Consider the following 17,817-nt stretch of genomic DNA (forward strand, 5'->3'; position numbering starts at 1 on the left):
AGCGTATAACGATGCAATGCTTTTATGTTAATTTTCCCCCTTGATCAACTTTGATTTAATAATAAACAAATAAAAAGTAAAAAGACTAAACTCCTCTTGTACTTTGAAGTCAGAATTATATTTGAAGTTAGTTCTGTTTATCCACGTAAACAAAAAAACAAAACACGAAAAATCAATTTTGTTAGTTCATGGTAAATATATAAAAAAAATAATAAACACGCATGTTAATATTTAAAATCTTACACAAAGACATATTACGATTTGAATAGCTTTTTTTCAAGTTTACGCGTTACCATGTCTACAATTTTCCATTATTACATAAAATGCCATGCCTTTTCAAAATAATATTTTTTTCTCACATCCATGAGGAATTGAGAAACACATTTGACATTTCTTGAAAATAAAAGCTTTAAATTGTATTTGGATAACGTTAACATTTTTGACTAAAGTCACGGCATCTAGAAGTAATTTTTGAGTGTTTTGTGCACTTGCTAAACACGCTATAAATATTTTCATGAGCATCGGCAGCTTATATGATTCTTCAAAAAAACGCAATTGTCGCATTTCAAAACAACTTTTAACAATGTGAAACCCTTTTGTAAGAACCAATATGATTATTAGAATATTAAATTAGTTCAATATGTTTTTTACGCTGTTAAAATTGCATGTTGAAAATATTTAATAACACAAGACCTGTAGAGCAAAACAAACATATGAACTTCAAAGAACGTAAGAAAATTTTAATGAGTTAAAATATTTTGAGCATGCTTTGTGAGACTAAATCTCGACCAATGTATGAACGCAGTAAACTAGAAAACTGCAGCAAAAGATGTTTTATATGTTTCCATATTAAAAATTAAGTAAAAATCCTACGGTTTTAGCATTGAAAATGTTAAAAAAAGTAATTGGGAAGATTTTTGCTAAAAAACACTTGCTAGTGGTTGTGTTTCTGATCCTGATTTTTGAAATAAGGTATGTACTTTTTCAAAGAACATAAACAATTTTTTATTAATTTAAATATTTTAGTATGCTTATTGAGATTAAAAATGGATCACTGTAAAGACATTGTAAATGGTAAAACTACATCATCAGATGTTTCATATATTTTTATATTAAAAATTAAGTAAAAAACCTAGGTTTTTAGCATTGAAAATGTTCGAAAAAGTAATTGGGAAGATTTTTGCTATAAAAACGCTTGCTCATGGTCGTGTTTCTGATACTGATTTTCTCAAAAATTTTGGAATCATAATAATAAGTGAGATTTTTTTTCTTTTCTTTTCTTTTTATTTTCTATCTTTATTTTCTTTTTTCTTTTCTTCAGAAAAAAACATTTTTAAAAAATCAAAGTCTTAGCAATCGTAAAAAGGATTGAAATTGCTTAAATCTGAAATTCATGTTAATTTCTAGAATCTTGTAGCATGATTTCAGGATTCAAACTCAACTAATAAATTTGAATATTTGCTTAATAATAAGATGTTTCACTTACTTTCATTCTAACAGTTCAACAGTATTTTAAATTCTCGTAGTTATTGAGTTACTGAATTCCCGTTCCTATAATTAAACGTTTCGTTCAATGTTATGGTTATTTTTTATTCTTATATTAATCATTCACTGTCAATTTTACAATATGACAAAAAATTTACGTCTAACGACGACCCAATGTCGTTTAACGTAAATTTTCTGTCAACTGTCCCAAAAATGACTAACGACTTTTGAAAAATTAATCAAAGAAAAACTCAATTGAAAGAAGAAAGCGAAAACGAAAAAAGCACATGAATTGCTGTAATATTCTTAGAAAACCAAGTATTTAATCTCATATTTAATATTATTAATTTAAAAGCTTTGAAATTTTTTTCCTGACATCACTATTATCAATAACGTTTTGATGCTTTAGTACTTTTTTTCACTTGAGAGCACAGTGGACATTTAAATCCCAAAAGAGCAATTTTTTATTCAATCATTCTAAAATTTTCACGAGTATTGCTCGCAAGGATAGAAAATAAAAGGCAATTCATTGACAATTATTAAAAACAAACAAAATTTTAGAAGAAAAAAATTTTTTTTGGTTATGAAAATATAACTAAAATTATGTTCTAATTGTTGAAAAAATTTTATTGTAAAAAATTTTTGAGAATAAGTTTTTGATTTGTTTTCTTGAAGTTATATCTAAATGCTTTGCTTAATACCTGCTTTCTGTTTGATCAATGAAGTTTTAGCTAAATAATCCGCATATTCCGCATTTTAACGCATTTAAGTAGTATGTAATTTTAATATAAATTCACGGGGAAAAAATTCTGTCAAAATCACCGTACTGTTTAGTAATGACATTCTTGATAATAAAAATCATTATTCTGGTAATTAAAACACAAATATACGGTATTTAAACCATTTATTTGGTAATTTTTCCATTCATATAGTAATGTTTTGCCGAAAATTCTGGTTTTCAAAACTACTATTCTTATTACCACACATTTAGTATAAAATACAAAATGGAAAAATAATTTTAATCACATGGATGGGTTTTATCCCCTGTTCCACTGTATCATGATAAAATTACCAAATTTTACCACATTTACCTAATTTTGCCACACATTATAAAAACATATTTTATTGCAAACTTTACCAAACTCATTAGCGAAGAGAAAAACTCATAAAAATTGCTGAGATCTTTTGCATTCCCATAGAGCAAGAAACACGATACATTTTACCTTATTCTGATAATTTTGTCCACATTTTTCTCTCACAGGGTAGGAGTTACATTTTTATTATGTCACCAAAAATATCTTCAAAAAACGCACTTATTAAGTTATATTTGTTCAGAAATTTAGTTATTAATTTGAGGTATTGTGCCAATTCACATGCTTTTGAAACAAAAATCAACATCTATCAAAAGTTAGCTCAGAAAATTTTTGAACAAAAGGCAAACACTGAGCAAAGAATTTTTTGAAGTTAAGAAACAATAAAAACTAGAAAAAAGCAACTTTCTCAACGAAAACTATATATTGTTTTAATATATATGCCTTTACAAATTCCCTTAGCAAATGTTAACTTCCCTGATTATTAGTAACCCTCCTTTTTCACTATTAATGCGTAAGCAAAAGCTTAGATTTGAATGATTTTTGTTTTTTATATTCTGATTGATCATTGCCTTTAATATATTTTTGAAATTAAAAAAGTATCAAAGACTACGTATTTTGAACTTCGCATTGAATATAGTTAAAAGAGGACTAAAATTTATTTTAATTAGTTTATGACTCACTTATGTAGTGCACAAAAATACAAAAAATGCTAATAACAAAAAAAAAATTACTAAAAATACTGAATTACTGCGCTAGCTGTATTCTTCCATGATAATACAGTCCTATAAGAATTTGATATAAAACGTTATATTATTACTTTCTTCAGCCAATTATTTATTTTTTTGCAAGACATTGTCATTATTGTCAAAAAATCTATTCTGTTCAGAAAATTTTACCACAATTTTTTCTATAATTTTAATTTTATTACACGAAATAAATTAACTAGCACCTTTACCTTTAAACCTTATTTTTCAGCTGTGAAGAGACTACAGGGGAGAAAAGAATAGAAGAAAAAGATATTGCACCACCGTATTATAATCGATTGTCACCACCAAAAATAAATGGTAAATTCTAAACTAATATTAATTCTTGATCATTTTATGAATTTGTGCCACAGTATTAAATAAAGGAGAACATCACCATTGCTAGTATAACAGCCCAGGGTAAGCCTTGGCCATCTTTAAAACATTGATAGACGTAGTCGCCAGTTTAGTACCTTGACTTTATTAAAATCCCTGTTGGTGGAGTCTAGTCATCGAGATTTTGCGCCTTCTAGGTCTGCTACTAATTGATTTGTGTTTAAACAACATTATAGAACAACGTAAAAACGAACAAACAATATTGTTAAGATACACAAACAATGTAATTCTTTGTACTTTAGTTGGAAAAACGGATTGGAGTTCGATCCCGCTTTCTATCGTTTTAATAACTGAAAAAGATTTTTGCTTAATATAAATTTTCATTTTTTTAATATATTTAGTTTAAAGGTATAAGATTTCATTACATTTATTTTAAAATATATATATAATAGATATTAATTGATTTATTATCAAAAAATTACTACTGTGAAAAAATTATTATTGTCAAAAAAATATTACTGTCAAAAAATTATTAAATTTATTTACTGTCATATTTTAACGTCAATTGCTTCAAAGTACGATCCGATTAAGATTACATCATAGTTTTTCTTCTGTTTATTCCCCTCATGTAAATCAATTTATGTTGATTTTCACGTAAAATTCTATACAAAGAGAAACTGCTAAAGACAATATTTTTCCCTTGAGTCGAGTTAGAAATTACAGGAATTGAATATTTGAATAAGTATTGCATATGATTTCAATTCAAAATTAAAAGAATTAAATATTATAGGATTAAATGGGCATAAACAATCTATAGACAGCAGAAAAAAATAATTTCAATTATAGTTATACCCAAAAACTCTCAATTCTAACACTTGAATCAAACAAAACTGAATTGAAACATAACTCTTAGCATTGAAGATATGCTTTATAAACTCTATAAGTCACTAATCAAATTTAAAACAAATACGCTTTAAAAATTTACAGAATTCCGTAATTTGGCCGGCTAATTCAGAGGGGTGATCAGAATCATCAAGGGGGGGGGGGAAATCACCTTAGAAGTGGGGTAACTAAGAAGATGAAACGCAATGCAAGCTCTCAATCTGGGTACCTTCCTGAGGCATCAAAACCTGTGTAATGATGTCAGTAGTTGTCATTTCAAACAGTTCTTGGGACAATAATTCAATTAATTCGCTTTGCTTGCAATTTTATATTATTTGCGTATAGTATTATGGTATTTTTTTAGTTGTTTTCCTGCTTGACGTCTGAACTTGCATTGGTTTTTCATGATTTTTCCTCTCCCAACAACACAGTAAAAAATTTCTGAAACTAATTTTTATTTGACAAAAACGTTTCCAAAAATCTCAGAAAACTTCACTTAATATTATGCTTCCGAACAATTTAAAAACATTTCATTTATTTTCAAAAGTAGGAAACTGAATCACGTTGACGCCAATTCAGTTTCGTAGTGTAGCAAAGCTACCATCATTACAACTATTAACTTCCAATTCACTAATATATAAGAACATGTTAACTCGATTCAATCAGAGTGGGGGAGTAATCTAACGTACCACTGCACCTACTAAATTCCAGTTCACTAATAAGTAAGACATGCCAACTGGATTCTATCAGGAAGTATGATAGATGACGGTTCATATTTTATTTTACAACCATCGTTGAACAGCCGACCCAATAATTGGATTTACGACTACTAATGTCCAACTCCGTAGTCTTGTAATTGTGAACCAAATCCAGAAGACAACGGAACTCTTAGAGTATTGGGAGAAATTTGCCTTCGGGGAGGACAAAAGTCTTCCACGAAGAAACCACGATGGAAGCCAGCATTTGAGTTACATGTGGAGGAAAACCACGAAAACCTTCCACAGTTAGCCTGTCGGCAAAGGTACTCTAATCCATGATCCATCTACCACTGAATATATTTTACGTCAGCACCATGGTCGGTGCGTTTGTCTAGCCCCACATGTGTTATCCGCGTACGTGATTTGAACACACATGCCTCGACCAACACGCCTACCTTGACTGAAACGGCCAATTTAAACACACATAGTTTGATGGATGGTTCACAGGGAGCAGTTGACTTGCTATTTGGGACCTCGACAGTGTTCTCCTCACGCTGTTCCGACTCAGTCTATATCACACATAACAGGGGCCTATACACACTAGACTGCTAATTGCTTCAAGGGAGTGAGCACGCCCACCATCATGATCCTAATCCAGCTCTCACGATCATCACTTAAAGTCCGGTGATCTTAATACAGCTCTCTTGGCCTCTCACAAAACAGCAATGAAACAGCTAGTGGTATCCAATCATCGAATTTTATCAGAGATAAATTTCAGGTGGGAAAGTAATGTCTCGTAGCTACCACTACAAATACTAAATTCCAATTCACTAGTATATAAGTCATGTTAACTCGTTTATGTCTTGAGATACCTTTTGATAAATGACGATTGACATTGCTGGTAGCCTAGCCCCACAAGAAGTTTCCGAAATATTAATAAAATTTTTGAAAACGACATGCACCATATCTACCCAATATATTCAGAAAAATATTTCGGAATTTTTTTTCACATGGTACCTTATTTTCCATAGCGAATTTTGACCCATGTGACTCATTTTATCCCACTTCTAAATTGATCAAATTTTGGAACACGTTTAATGATTTACTTCCATTTTTAATTAGTTCAAGAGAATTTCGAATGTCTTAGGAAATTGATTAAAAATGAACAAAATGATATTTACATGAAGGTAAGATACTCGTATTAGTAACTTGAACATTTAACGGGTAGTTACACGATAAAAAACAACAATTAACCAGGAATAATGAAGTTTTTCAAAAATTAAATTTATAAATTTCAATTACAAAGAAGAGCATAAAATTACTCTGAAAATAAATCTACGATGCGAAAATCCCAAATCAAATCCTTAAATGTTTTTTTTTCAAACAAAGAAGGCTAAAATAGTTTGAGGCATTAATAAAGAAATATTTTGAACAGTAAAATTAAAAACGGTAAAGTAGTATTACATTTGTTCATGCATTCTCTCTCTTTAAACATTATTTTCTTGTTGATTGATTAAAGTAATCGCAGTTTTATAAATTTCCAAAGCAGTTAACTTTAAGGGTCAAATAGTTTCACGAATTCTTCTTCTAAATTTCAGGCAGCCCTGTATTGGTAAATATAAGCATATCGAAGCTTAATGTTCGTTCCATCGATGAATCAGACATGGTGAGTTGAACGATTTTATTCTTAAATAATATTCATTCATGAAATCGAAAAAAACATTGTTATAATTGTATCTTTATTTTTCTTAAAAAATTCATTTAGTCAATATTTTCATAAAAAAATATTGAGTAAACCCCGAAATTATAAATGTTTCGAATGTATAAACGAAACTTTAGAAACATTTGAAAATAAAACAGCGGACTTTGGGAACAGTAACTTATTTATATTTCTAAATATTATTGAGCGTTTATTTTTATTTAGTTTAAAACTTACATTTTTAAAACAAACAAATAGAGTTTTTTCTCATTATAAGAACGAAACAGTTTTATTTTCAGAACTTAATTTATAATAATATTGATAAGGGGGTCAGACTTATACGTATTTTGTTAAACCGGAATTCATCTGAAAAACTTTATTCCTTAATCATTGATAAAATCAATCAAACTTAATCAATGAGTAAATTTATCTAATGCATCATTTAATTCTCAGAAAATTTTAATAACTGACCTAATTATATGATTTTGGCCATTAAAAACAAGATACAAAAAAGACATAAATACGAGAAAAAAATTGTTGAGTACAGCAGAAAGTATTTATTAGTGCTATGCATGAGGATAAATTTTAAATGTAAAATTACAACAATGAAAATGTAAGAGAATCGTCAATCCCTCCACACTGTAAAAAATTTGTGATCAAATTCCAGTAAAAAATACAGGCACTCAGAGTACTGGTTCTTTTCACCGTTACATCGATTTCTATATTACCGTTCAATTCAAACGTGATACGGAAAAAAAATCTGGTAAACCTTTATATTTTATGAAATAATGACAGTAAAATCAATTATTCATTCTAATTAAGCAAATATTACTGTAAAAATTTACAGAATAATATTTTGTGATAAAATGGATTTTACAAATGATGCACCCAAAGTGCTCGTGCGTTTTACCGAGACGCGACTCGGAATTTTTTACAGAGCAGTATTAAAACTAATGTTTTTAAAAACTATATTTTCAGATTTAAAGTTTACAGATACCAGTTTCAAATATAATGTAACTGTCTGATTTAAACGTAACTTTCTTATTAAAACGAAAACTGTCATTTTATAAAATAGATGTAAATATATTTATAAAAAATTGCTCCAGAGGGATGTCTGATTTTAATTAATAGTGATATTTCGAATGCGAATTTTTAGACTATTGAATTTTTCCAGAAGGTATATAATTTACAAAATCGATTTTGTTTCTCGCATTTTATTTTCATATTTAATCGTTATCTAAATATTTGAATCCGTAAGCACCTAATTTTCAAAATTCGTACGCACCTACTTTTTTTTTAAAAAGAAAACTATTTTTAAGGACCTAACTTAAAATAGAATCAATATTCATTTCTGACGTCTTATACAAAAGTTTAATTTTTTCGATGCTTTTTTTTTCATTATAAAATTAATTTTTATATATATATATATATATATATATATATATATATATATATATATATATATATATATATATATATATATATATATATAAATTCTTATATATATATATATATATATATATATATATATATATATATATATATATATATATATATATAAAATTCTTTTATATATATATATATATATATATATATATATATATATATATATATATATATATATATATATATATATATATATATATATATATATATATATATATATATATATATATAAGAATTTTATAGTCTTTCAGAGTTGTTATTGAAACATGGCAATCCTGGCAGGACCTCCGATTAAACTATCCTTCCTGGTCAAAAAAACCTGCCCAAGTTCTGGATTCGGCTTGGATAAAAGTGCTGTGGAATCCCAATATATATTTCATTAATTCAGTAGACGGGAAAATGGATGACATAATTTCACCCAGTAGTTTTTTCTGGGTAACAAAGACCAAAAATGTTTATTATTGTTGCAGGTGAGTACACTTATTTCATTATCACTTTTTATTACGTTCATCTTTGCATGCTTTCCGATGCTATTTTGCACTCGAAGTTTCGACCAATATCCGACCAGTAGTTTTTACTTAAGTAATCAAACTCAAAATCTTGCTGTTTTGTTGTAATCAGTTAAGTATTTGGAAAGGTATTACTAAAAATAAAAATTATTATAATAATAATCATAAATGACCGATAATGATAAAGCCCTGGAAGCTATGCTCTTGACCATGCTTGGTTGATGTAGTGTGTCATTGCAATTCAACACTATTAAAAAAAATTTGAAAAAAACTAAAACTTTGGAAAAATTTTAATGAAAAGGCAGAAAAAAACTTCACTTAAACAGTCTTTGTATGTTTCGTAATTTTTTAAAAATTTAGTTAGTGGTTTTTTTGCTCGTAATTTGCCAGTTTATTATCTACAATATAACTTTGGCAATAACGCTTTCTAATTAATATCCATGTCTGATTAAAGAATTTTATTACTATCGCATTCAATGACGTATTTTAACAAAAAAGGGGTATATTGATGACTCCATGTTAACAAACAAAAGATTTTATGTATCCAGTTTTTCTACTCAATATGCAATTAAATAGGTATGAATATTTCGTGTTTCTTTTTATTCTTAGAAAATAAATTAAACTTACTTATTTTCTAAGAATATTTAATTAAAAATTTCTAACATTGTAAACAATTTTAAAAATTTCCAAAGCTATTATAATAAACCTTAAACTGAAAGTACTTAGATCTTTTTTAATATTTAATAACTTGATGTTATTGAACAAATTTCGAAGAATAAAAGAGAACAGAATCTACTTCCAAATATTTATTAAATTATAATAAATTATAGGGAAAGTTTAATTTATTTCCTATTTAAAAATGTCCTTGTTCATTCAAAAACAAAAACAATTTCAATTTTCTGATTAATAGCTACAATGTACCTTCTTCCATTTTGGCTTTACAGCCTATTATAATAGGATGTAGCCGTTACAGTCAGCTACTATTGCTACTTATGAAGCGTCACAGACTTTCCGACACTAAAGTCTTTTTTAATATTCCCTTATGGGTGGCCCTCATTCTTGCCATCTTGTCATCGCTATCCACGTAACGCAAATACGGGTTAGTTCCATCAAAAAGTCCTCCACGAAGGCAAATTTCTCCCAATGCTTGATCCAGGAGTTTCCTGGTCTTCTGGATTGAGTTCAAAATTACAAGGCTACGAAGTTGTACATTAGTAGTTGTAAACCCACAATTTGGTTGGCCGTTCAACTACGGTTATAAAATAAAGTATGATAAATGGTAAGCCATGGTGGCTCAAGAAATAGAGCGCTTGCCTCCCACTTAGGTGACCCGGATTCATAACCTAACTATGGTAAGCCGAAACAAATTATACTCCCTACCATAGGGCTGATCACACCATAGTGCAAATTAATTCCAACGAAACACATGATTTGTAATATAAATGCAGATAGATCCACAACAAAAACTATAGCCAGGCTGAGAACCAATCACCACAGAGGCATGAAGATGGACAGAGAGGGCAGGAAGGTATATAGGAATTGTGAAAACTGCCCAGTCACACAGCTGACACCATGCCACATATTTGAGTGTTCAGCAATGAGTGCTAATCTGAGAGAAATATGAGTCTTGCCGTCATTGATTCACCTTTATGACGATAACGTCAAGCAAATCGCAGAAGCAGTAATCAAAACTTATGGAAACATTTGATTCGGCTATGTCATAGAGACGACAAAAAAAACAAAAAAAAACAAAAAAAAAAACATAGTGCTGACATAGAATATTCTTAGCGTTAAACGGATCGTGGGATAGAATTCACATGATCCATTTCCCCCACTTTGTCCCCATGATCCGAATCTCCATGGTCTATAGCAATGGAAGGTTTTTGTGGCTTTCTTCCCAATGTAACACAAATTCTGGTTAGTTCAATCAAAACGCTATCTTGCATGAACTCTATTTTGTTGCAATGTTTGCACCTCGAGTTTCCTTGTCTTCTAGGTTGGGTTCACAATTACAAGACTACGAACTTTAGCACTGATAGTCGTAAACTCAAAATTTGGGTCTGCTCTTCAACACATGCTATAAAAAAATAAGATGATTCGTAACTTTCATATTATTAAAAATAATTTCCTTCAGACTTATTCTTAAATAAACTTATTCTTTTCAAACTTTAGGCTGTTGTTGAAGCTGATATGTGAAATGAATTTAGTTCGATTTCCGCATGATCAGCAAACATGCTCCATGAAAATAGCTTCCGGCAAGTAATTCTTAATTACTTTAATAAAAAAAAATTAATCTATAACAGCCAATAGAATTGATAAATTTTATATTTTTGCAGCGTTTTTTAATGAGCAAGACGTTATTCTGCAATGGATGATTTCTGGAAACAAAACTGATAAATTCTCAAGCTTACAGCAATTTGACATAACCAATGTAGAAAATCGTAGATGTATCATGCAGAGAGGAAGTAGTAAGTAGAACATTGTAATCCTTATGATGAAAAGTAAATTATTATAACCAATATAGAAAATCATTGATGTATCATGCAGAAAGGAAATAGTAAGTAGAACATTGTAATCCTTATGATGAAAAGTAAATTATTATAACCAGTATGTAGGAAATCGTAGATGTATCATGCAGAGAGGAAGTAGTAAGTAGAACATTGTAATCCTTATGATGAAAACTAAATTATTATAATGTGCGGTTTAAAATCTACACGGCATTTTTTTCCGTTAAACTAGAATTAAAAAATAATTGGTAACTAGAAACAAGAGCAACAAGAAATTGAAATTTTAAAAAATAATAAAACTTATCCTTTATGAAGCCAGTGTTGCTTAATTAATTGTGATAATCGATACAACTAGTATGACGTATGTAATAGAAGCAGTTGCAATAAGTTTTCTTTTGACTCTTCCTGAACAGATAAGTAACAGAAATTTAAACTAAAAATCAATCAATGTACAAAACAAAATAAGTCTTAAATTGCGATAATTTTGCTTTATATTGTGTCAAATAGTTATAACAAAGGAACTATTAGAAAACGAGTAAAAAGTTTTTATCCACAGTCAATTACACCCCAGATTAATCTTTCCAAAAAAGAGAGCGAGTCGTTTAAAACCTCTGAAATTGTAAATTAGCCTCGTTGCTGACGAAGAATATCCTTAGTGGTAAACGTATCATGGGTTAAAATCCCCTTAATCCGTTTCCCTTACATTACCCCCATCATCCAAATCCCACAATTCCTAAACTAGAGAGCTTTCCGTAGCTTTTCTCCCCATGTAACGCTTTTACGTTATATGTGAAGGAAGCAGGTTTACATGAGATTATATAGAATCTGCAAGAATATGACACCTTAAGCAAACATCAAAATGTGAAAAAGTTATCAAAATTGTAGTTGATAAAGTGACCGAACAAACTGTTACGTGAAAAAAGGTGCAAATCATCAGCAAATGATTTTCATAAAATTATTCGCTTTTATTACATCCATTTTGAGATTTAAGAATTGAATAGTTTGTCCCCTCTGGCATATCAGACTCATAAGTTGTGGGGTATCTTTTATATATAACGTATATCTTTTTAACATGCATTACTGCATTGTAATGCATTACTTTTCAGAAAAAAGTACTTACACTTGTAATGAAGATGTTGAAATAAATCGTTACTTTTTACTAAAAGATTTCAATGTGCTCTAAAAAACGCATTTATTTCAAGATTTTTCGAAATAATCTAGAGCAGCAACTAAGACGTGAACATCAGCCTAACACAAAGATAGCGTGGTTCATTAACGAGCCATCATAGCTCATTTCAATATGATGCAATATCTATTTATTTTCGTAAATATTTATGTTTTAATGTCTAATATCTAAATGAAAAATTTATCATTAAGATGATCATTATGTCAAAAATTACTTTACACATTAGCGAGATTACACTTCTATATTTCAGAAATTTATTTCCAAATTTATTTCCAAGTATATTCATTTTTCCCTGATTTAATGTTCCGAAAAATTTCCAAAGAAAGCTTTAAACTTTAAAATAGATTTTTCATTGCTAATCAGCATTATGTTTCAAGTGTTTTACTTTTCTTTGACTTATTCTAGCAAATGTGTCTTGTCTGGAAGAAACGATTGTTCTTCTTAGAAGAAGTGGATATTTTCTCATTAATGTCTATATACCGACAATTCTGATCGTTTTTATGTCTATGCTGACCTTTTGGATACCGCACGATGCCGTCCCTGCCCGAATAACTCTCGGTGTTACTAGCCTGCTGACCATTATAACCAAGCAGTATCAGGCCTCACTGCCGAACGTTTCCTACATTGTGGCTCTCAATGTCTGGCTATCATGCTGTATCGCGTTCGTATTCTTCAGTTTATTGGAATTTGCTACAGTAATTGCTATGAACTCAAAAAATAAAAAATCCAGCAGTATATTTCAAGATAATCCAGAAATGATTTTGCCTATGGTAACTTATGATATTTTATTAATTTATGCTACTTTCTTAGAACACATATAATATCATTTAGTTCATTATAGCGGTGCACAATGAATAACGTTCCTTGCAAAATTACCACCCTGTGTGGTAATGACATTTCTTGTAAAAACAAAATACATCACTCTGGTTAATAAAATCAAACAAAATATGCGGTATTTAAACCCTTCTTTTGGTATTTTTTTCAGTTCAGATTGTAACGGTTTCCTGAAAATTCTCTCTTTCAAAATTATACCTCTAATTTCCACAATAAAAAGAAAATACAAAACTGCAAAGGTATTATGATAAAATCACCAAATTTTATCACTTAATATAAAACGATATTTTTTTGTTAATTTCAACAAAATCATTACCTCGGAAAAAAATTACGGAGATTTTCGGTGTTCCAATGCAGCCGGAAGCACAGTAAATTTTATCATATTTTGGTAGTTTTGATCATATTTTTTCTCAGAGTAGGGTACAGATTGCATTTTTTTCTACAATTCTCAATTTTATTTCAATAGTGTGTTTACATTTTCTAAAATTATTTTAAGAAAGCAAAATTATACAAAAATGAATTTTTTTAAATATGACATCTTCAAGGAAAGAAACTACAAGGATCATATTTTTTTAAAAATTAAAATGCATTGGAATATTTCTATAAAATTAAATTATAATGAATTATTTCATAAAAAATTTTGAGAAATATGGTCCTAAAATAGTTTGATCAGAAGAATGCTCCAAAATTGGGATCCCTTAATGTTAATTTTACTTTTTTCGTATTTCACTACATCTCAAGAACTTCTTAAGCGAGTGGAAAATTTTTTGCACAAAATTATAAAATTCACTTATCCAAACATAATTCCGTGCAAAACTTTTAGTAAATATTTTATTATATTACTTGAATGGTAGAAAAAATTTTGAATTGTAAAATATACAATTTTTGCAATATTTCAAAGAATGTCATTTTACTCAGCAAAATTCAAATTTTGAGCAAAATCGGTCGAATAGTTAATGAGAAATTCAATTTCAAATAAGTCGGGTACTTAAAATTAAATTTCTTGGGAACAATTCGGTTAATTTAGCTCAAATTTGTTGTTCTTCCATGTAAAATAACGTTATTTCAAATGAATAATGAATTGTAAATTTTTTCGACTATTCTTAAATGAAATAATAAAAAATAGTAAATATTTACTAAAAGATATTTTTTGAATGGAATCTTAGGATTAATGAATTGTTTCAATTTTGTGTAAAAAAATTTTTATTCGTTTAAACATTTCCTGGGATATAGCGAAATGCACAAAAAGTAAAATTAGCCTTAAGGGGTTCAAACTTTGGAGAGCTCTTCTGACCAAACTATAGGGACCATACTTCCCAGATTGCGACTAACCCCTATAATTTGTGTGTCAGAAGTCCGAATCCGTCGAAAAAATTTTATGTTTATTCAGAGAAAGTACATTTTGTACGTTTTTGTGTCTGATTTCGTAACCTGAAATATTATCTGCATTTATTAATTAGCATATTTGAGGTCATCCTCTGAGCCATTATGGTTGAGTTATAGAACGTGAAAATCCGATTATTAGATCTAAAGTTATTGAAGATAATCTGTTTTTTTTTTTTTTTTGGTGCACAGTACTTATAAGCACTTATGAGGGGGAAAATGACGTATAACCGATAATTTATGTTTTTTCCGCTGCTTAAAGGAACCATTTTAGAATAGTCAAGTCATCAAGATCGAACCGAGACTGAATGTAACGATGCATAAATAAAAGAGTCTTAAATAAATAGAAATGGTGAACCGTTCTTTTGTCTCTCAAAATCCTCATAATACAAATTCAATCATCAATTATTCAAAATATACTATATAAAATATAGTATGTATAGTATAAAAATATAGTATATACTACGCTGTACTATATTTTTCAAGGGGTGTCGGTAGGACATATACAAATGATGACCAGTTTCGATGTACCTTTTCTCGGTATCGAAACAAGATATTGCTGCATTTTTTTTCACCGAATATTTATTTATACATACATGTTAAGACTATGATAACTGTTAATACATATCTGTGGCGGAATGTTTTTTTAAAATATTATGAACTGAGAACTTTTACTTTTTTTTAAAAAAAGTTTCATCATTTTTGTGCAAAAATCTTTCATAACTCAAAAATTAATCCTGTTAACACTAAAAAATTATCACAGCTTACAACTGATATAATCTCAAATATCCCCAAAGAATTCTAAAGTGATATCATAGGAAGTTTCTTAGAAAAAGTGCATAGAAAAAGGTCAGTTTTAGTGTTATTGTTATCCTACCGACTCCCTTTTATCTGGAAATCTCAAGAGTTGATTTACAAATCTAACACACTGACATTACAATATTTTTTCATCTTTTCGGGTTTGTTTGTTTCTTAATCACTAGAAGGTGATTTGTTTAAAAATTAATTTTCTTGGCCCTTTATTAAGCGAGCATCATAATTTATAATTATTACCAATTTAAACTGAAATGATATCTTTCCCCTAATACAGGTCATGTTGAAAGCAAACGGAACTTGGAGTACAAAACAATGCTGGAACAGTATTTCCAAGCCTAAGGTGAAAATATCAGCCAACCATCTTGATTATGTCTCAAGAATACTTTTTCCTTTGTCATTTTTAATATTTTGTGTAGTTTATTGGAGTTACTATAACGCATTTTAATTAAAATCTTAATAAAAAACAAATGCGAAATATTAAATGTAGCAATGTAGCATTAAATGTAAAACTAAGAAATAAAGATCAATTGCCTTAATTTGAGTTGGAATTCCAAATTTTTGAATTCGTTAAATAACGCACCATTCCTTTACTCGTATCTGTTAGAAATTACAGAATTCTTTGATACTTTTTATGTTAATTTTTAGTATTATTTCAATTATTTTAATTAATTTACTTGTTAAATTAATTTATTTAATTAGTTAATTTAATTTATTTGACTATTGTTCCTTTTGTTTTAAAGATGAAAGGAAATTTTTATTGAAAACAGGAACAAAAAACAACTATACTTATTCAAAAAAAAAGGAGTTTTTTTTTTTTTTTTAAATAATTGTGATATTGCAGAAAATTTAATGAAAAAAAGAAAGAAAGTGTTGCTTAAAATACAATTTATTCACTAAATTTTAAATTTCTAAATAATCAAATCTTTTTGTCATAATTGACTAAATTTTAAATTTCCAAATAATCAAATGTTTTAGTCATAAAGACAATGGTAACTTTTAATTCTCTTATCCTAAAAATCCACAAAACAAAAACAAACAAAAAATTTAAAAAAAGAAAAAGAGAAAAACGAAAATTTAGTATTAAATAAAAGTTAAATTTAGGTTATACAGCAATTAAAAAGTTACTCTTTCCGCATTTTTTTTTTTTAAGAGCTCTTTAATGAAACTCTTTATTGAGTATTGGGCATTTTCCTATTAACTTAGGCACTTACTTTTATCATTACAACATTTTTTACATTGTTTTAATTTCTAATATTTATTTATTATTTTATTTCTTGTCTCTCTTTATTAATGAGCAATTTTATCTATTTATTATTAATTGAACTTTTAATTTATTTTTGTTTCAATTTATTTATCTTATTATAATTGACTTATTATCTTAATTTTTGCTTTTTCTCAAATTTTATTTATTTATTTATTTAATTTATTTATTTAATTTATTTATTTAATTTATTTATTTAATTTATTTATTTAATTTATCTATTTTATTTATGTATTAAATTTATTTGAATTATACATTTATTGAAATATTTAAATTTTTTATGTGTTTCGATTTATTTACTCATAAAAGATAATAAAATCATTTAGCACCAATAAAAGAAAGTCTGACAAATAAAAGAAATTTCTAATAATTAAAACTTAGTCCTGCCATTCTGATTTTTATTTGTAAAAACATTGTAAAATGAATAGATTTGAAATCTTTGTTTTTCATTTGTTAGTGAAAAATGCAAGCCGGCTGATTTTAACTTTGAATACATAATGAGAACAATATACCAAACTCGAATGAAGATCCATTCATTATATAAACTATTACATTGGCTTATAAACGCATTTCGACATTCTAGGAAATAAAAATATTAAAAAAACTAAAGTGCTTGAAAGAATTATAAAATCAGTCGTTCGTTATACTCTCGAAGAACAAAATTTGTTCTTTATTTTTTTCAATACTTGGAATTTTTTAATAAGCTATTTTCTTTTCTTTTTTTTTTTAAATTTATTTAACTGAAGCCAATAATATTTTACACCCTTAGCGTTCTTATTGAAAGAAAATGAATATTTATGTAAATTATTTTCCTATCTCTTAAAATAGTAACACAGTGCAAATTATTAAAATCCTTTCAGAGAAAATTAAATGTTTAAAAATAGTGATTCGAGCGGCAAGCATGACTTAAAGTTAAAATTTTACAAGGTAAATCTGTA

At 28.0% G+C, this 17,817-nt stretch overlaps 2 protein-coding genes across 2 annotated transcripts in view; one reads left to right on the forward strand and one right to left on the reverse strand.

The window, feature by feature from the left end:
* LOC107451709 (glutamate receptor ionotropic, kainate 2) overlaps positions 1 to 17,817 on the reverse strand; it is a 277,014-nt gene that overhangs the window by 243,784 nt on the left and 15,413 nt on the right. The window lies entirely within an intron of this gene.
* Positions 279 to 16,154, forward strand: LOC139425950 (glycine receptor subunit alpha-2). Its single transcript, XM_087168681.1, has 8 exons — positions 279 to 972; positions 3,555 to 3,643; positions 6,837 to 6,904; positions 8,627 to 8,853; positions 11,065 to 11,147; positions 11,229 to 11,360; positions 12,991 to 13,355; positions 15,893 to 16,154. The coding sequence occupies exons 1-8, from the start codon at positions 890 to 892 to the stop codon at positions 16,061 to 16,063; spliced, it is 1,218 nt and encodes a 405-aa protein (XP_087024807.1). The 5' UTR covers positions 279 to 889; the 3' UTR covers positions 16,064 to 16,154.

The sequence above is a fragment of the Parasteatoda tepidariorum genome, chromosome 7, assembly GCF_982258835.1.
Source record: "Parasteatoda tepidariorum strain Cologne lab strain chromosome 7, Ptep-v5.0, whole genome shotgun sequence".
NCBI classification, from domain to species: Eukaryota; Metazoa; Arthropoda; class Arachnida; order Araneae; family Theridiidae; genus Parasteatoda; species Parasteatoda tepidariorum.

Coding starts and splice junctions, on each gene's coding strand:
- LOC139425950 (XM_087168681.1), top strand. CDS start 890: ATGTTAAAAAAAGTAATTGGGAAGATTTTTGCTAAAAAACACTTGCTA. Junction 973..3,554: donor ATCCTGATTTTTGAAATAAG/GTATGTACTTTT, acceptor CTTATTTTTCAG/CTGTGAAGAGACTACAGGGG. Junction 11,148..11,228: donor CTCCATGAAAATAGCTTCCG/GCAAGTAATTCT, acceptor ATATTTTTGCAG/CGTTTTTTAATGAGCAAGAC.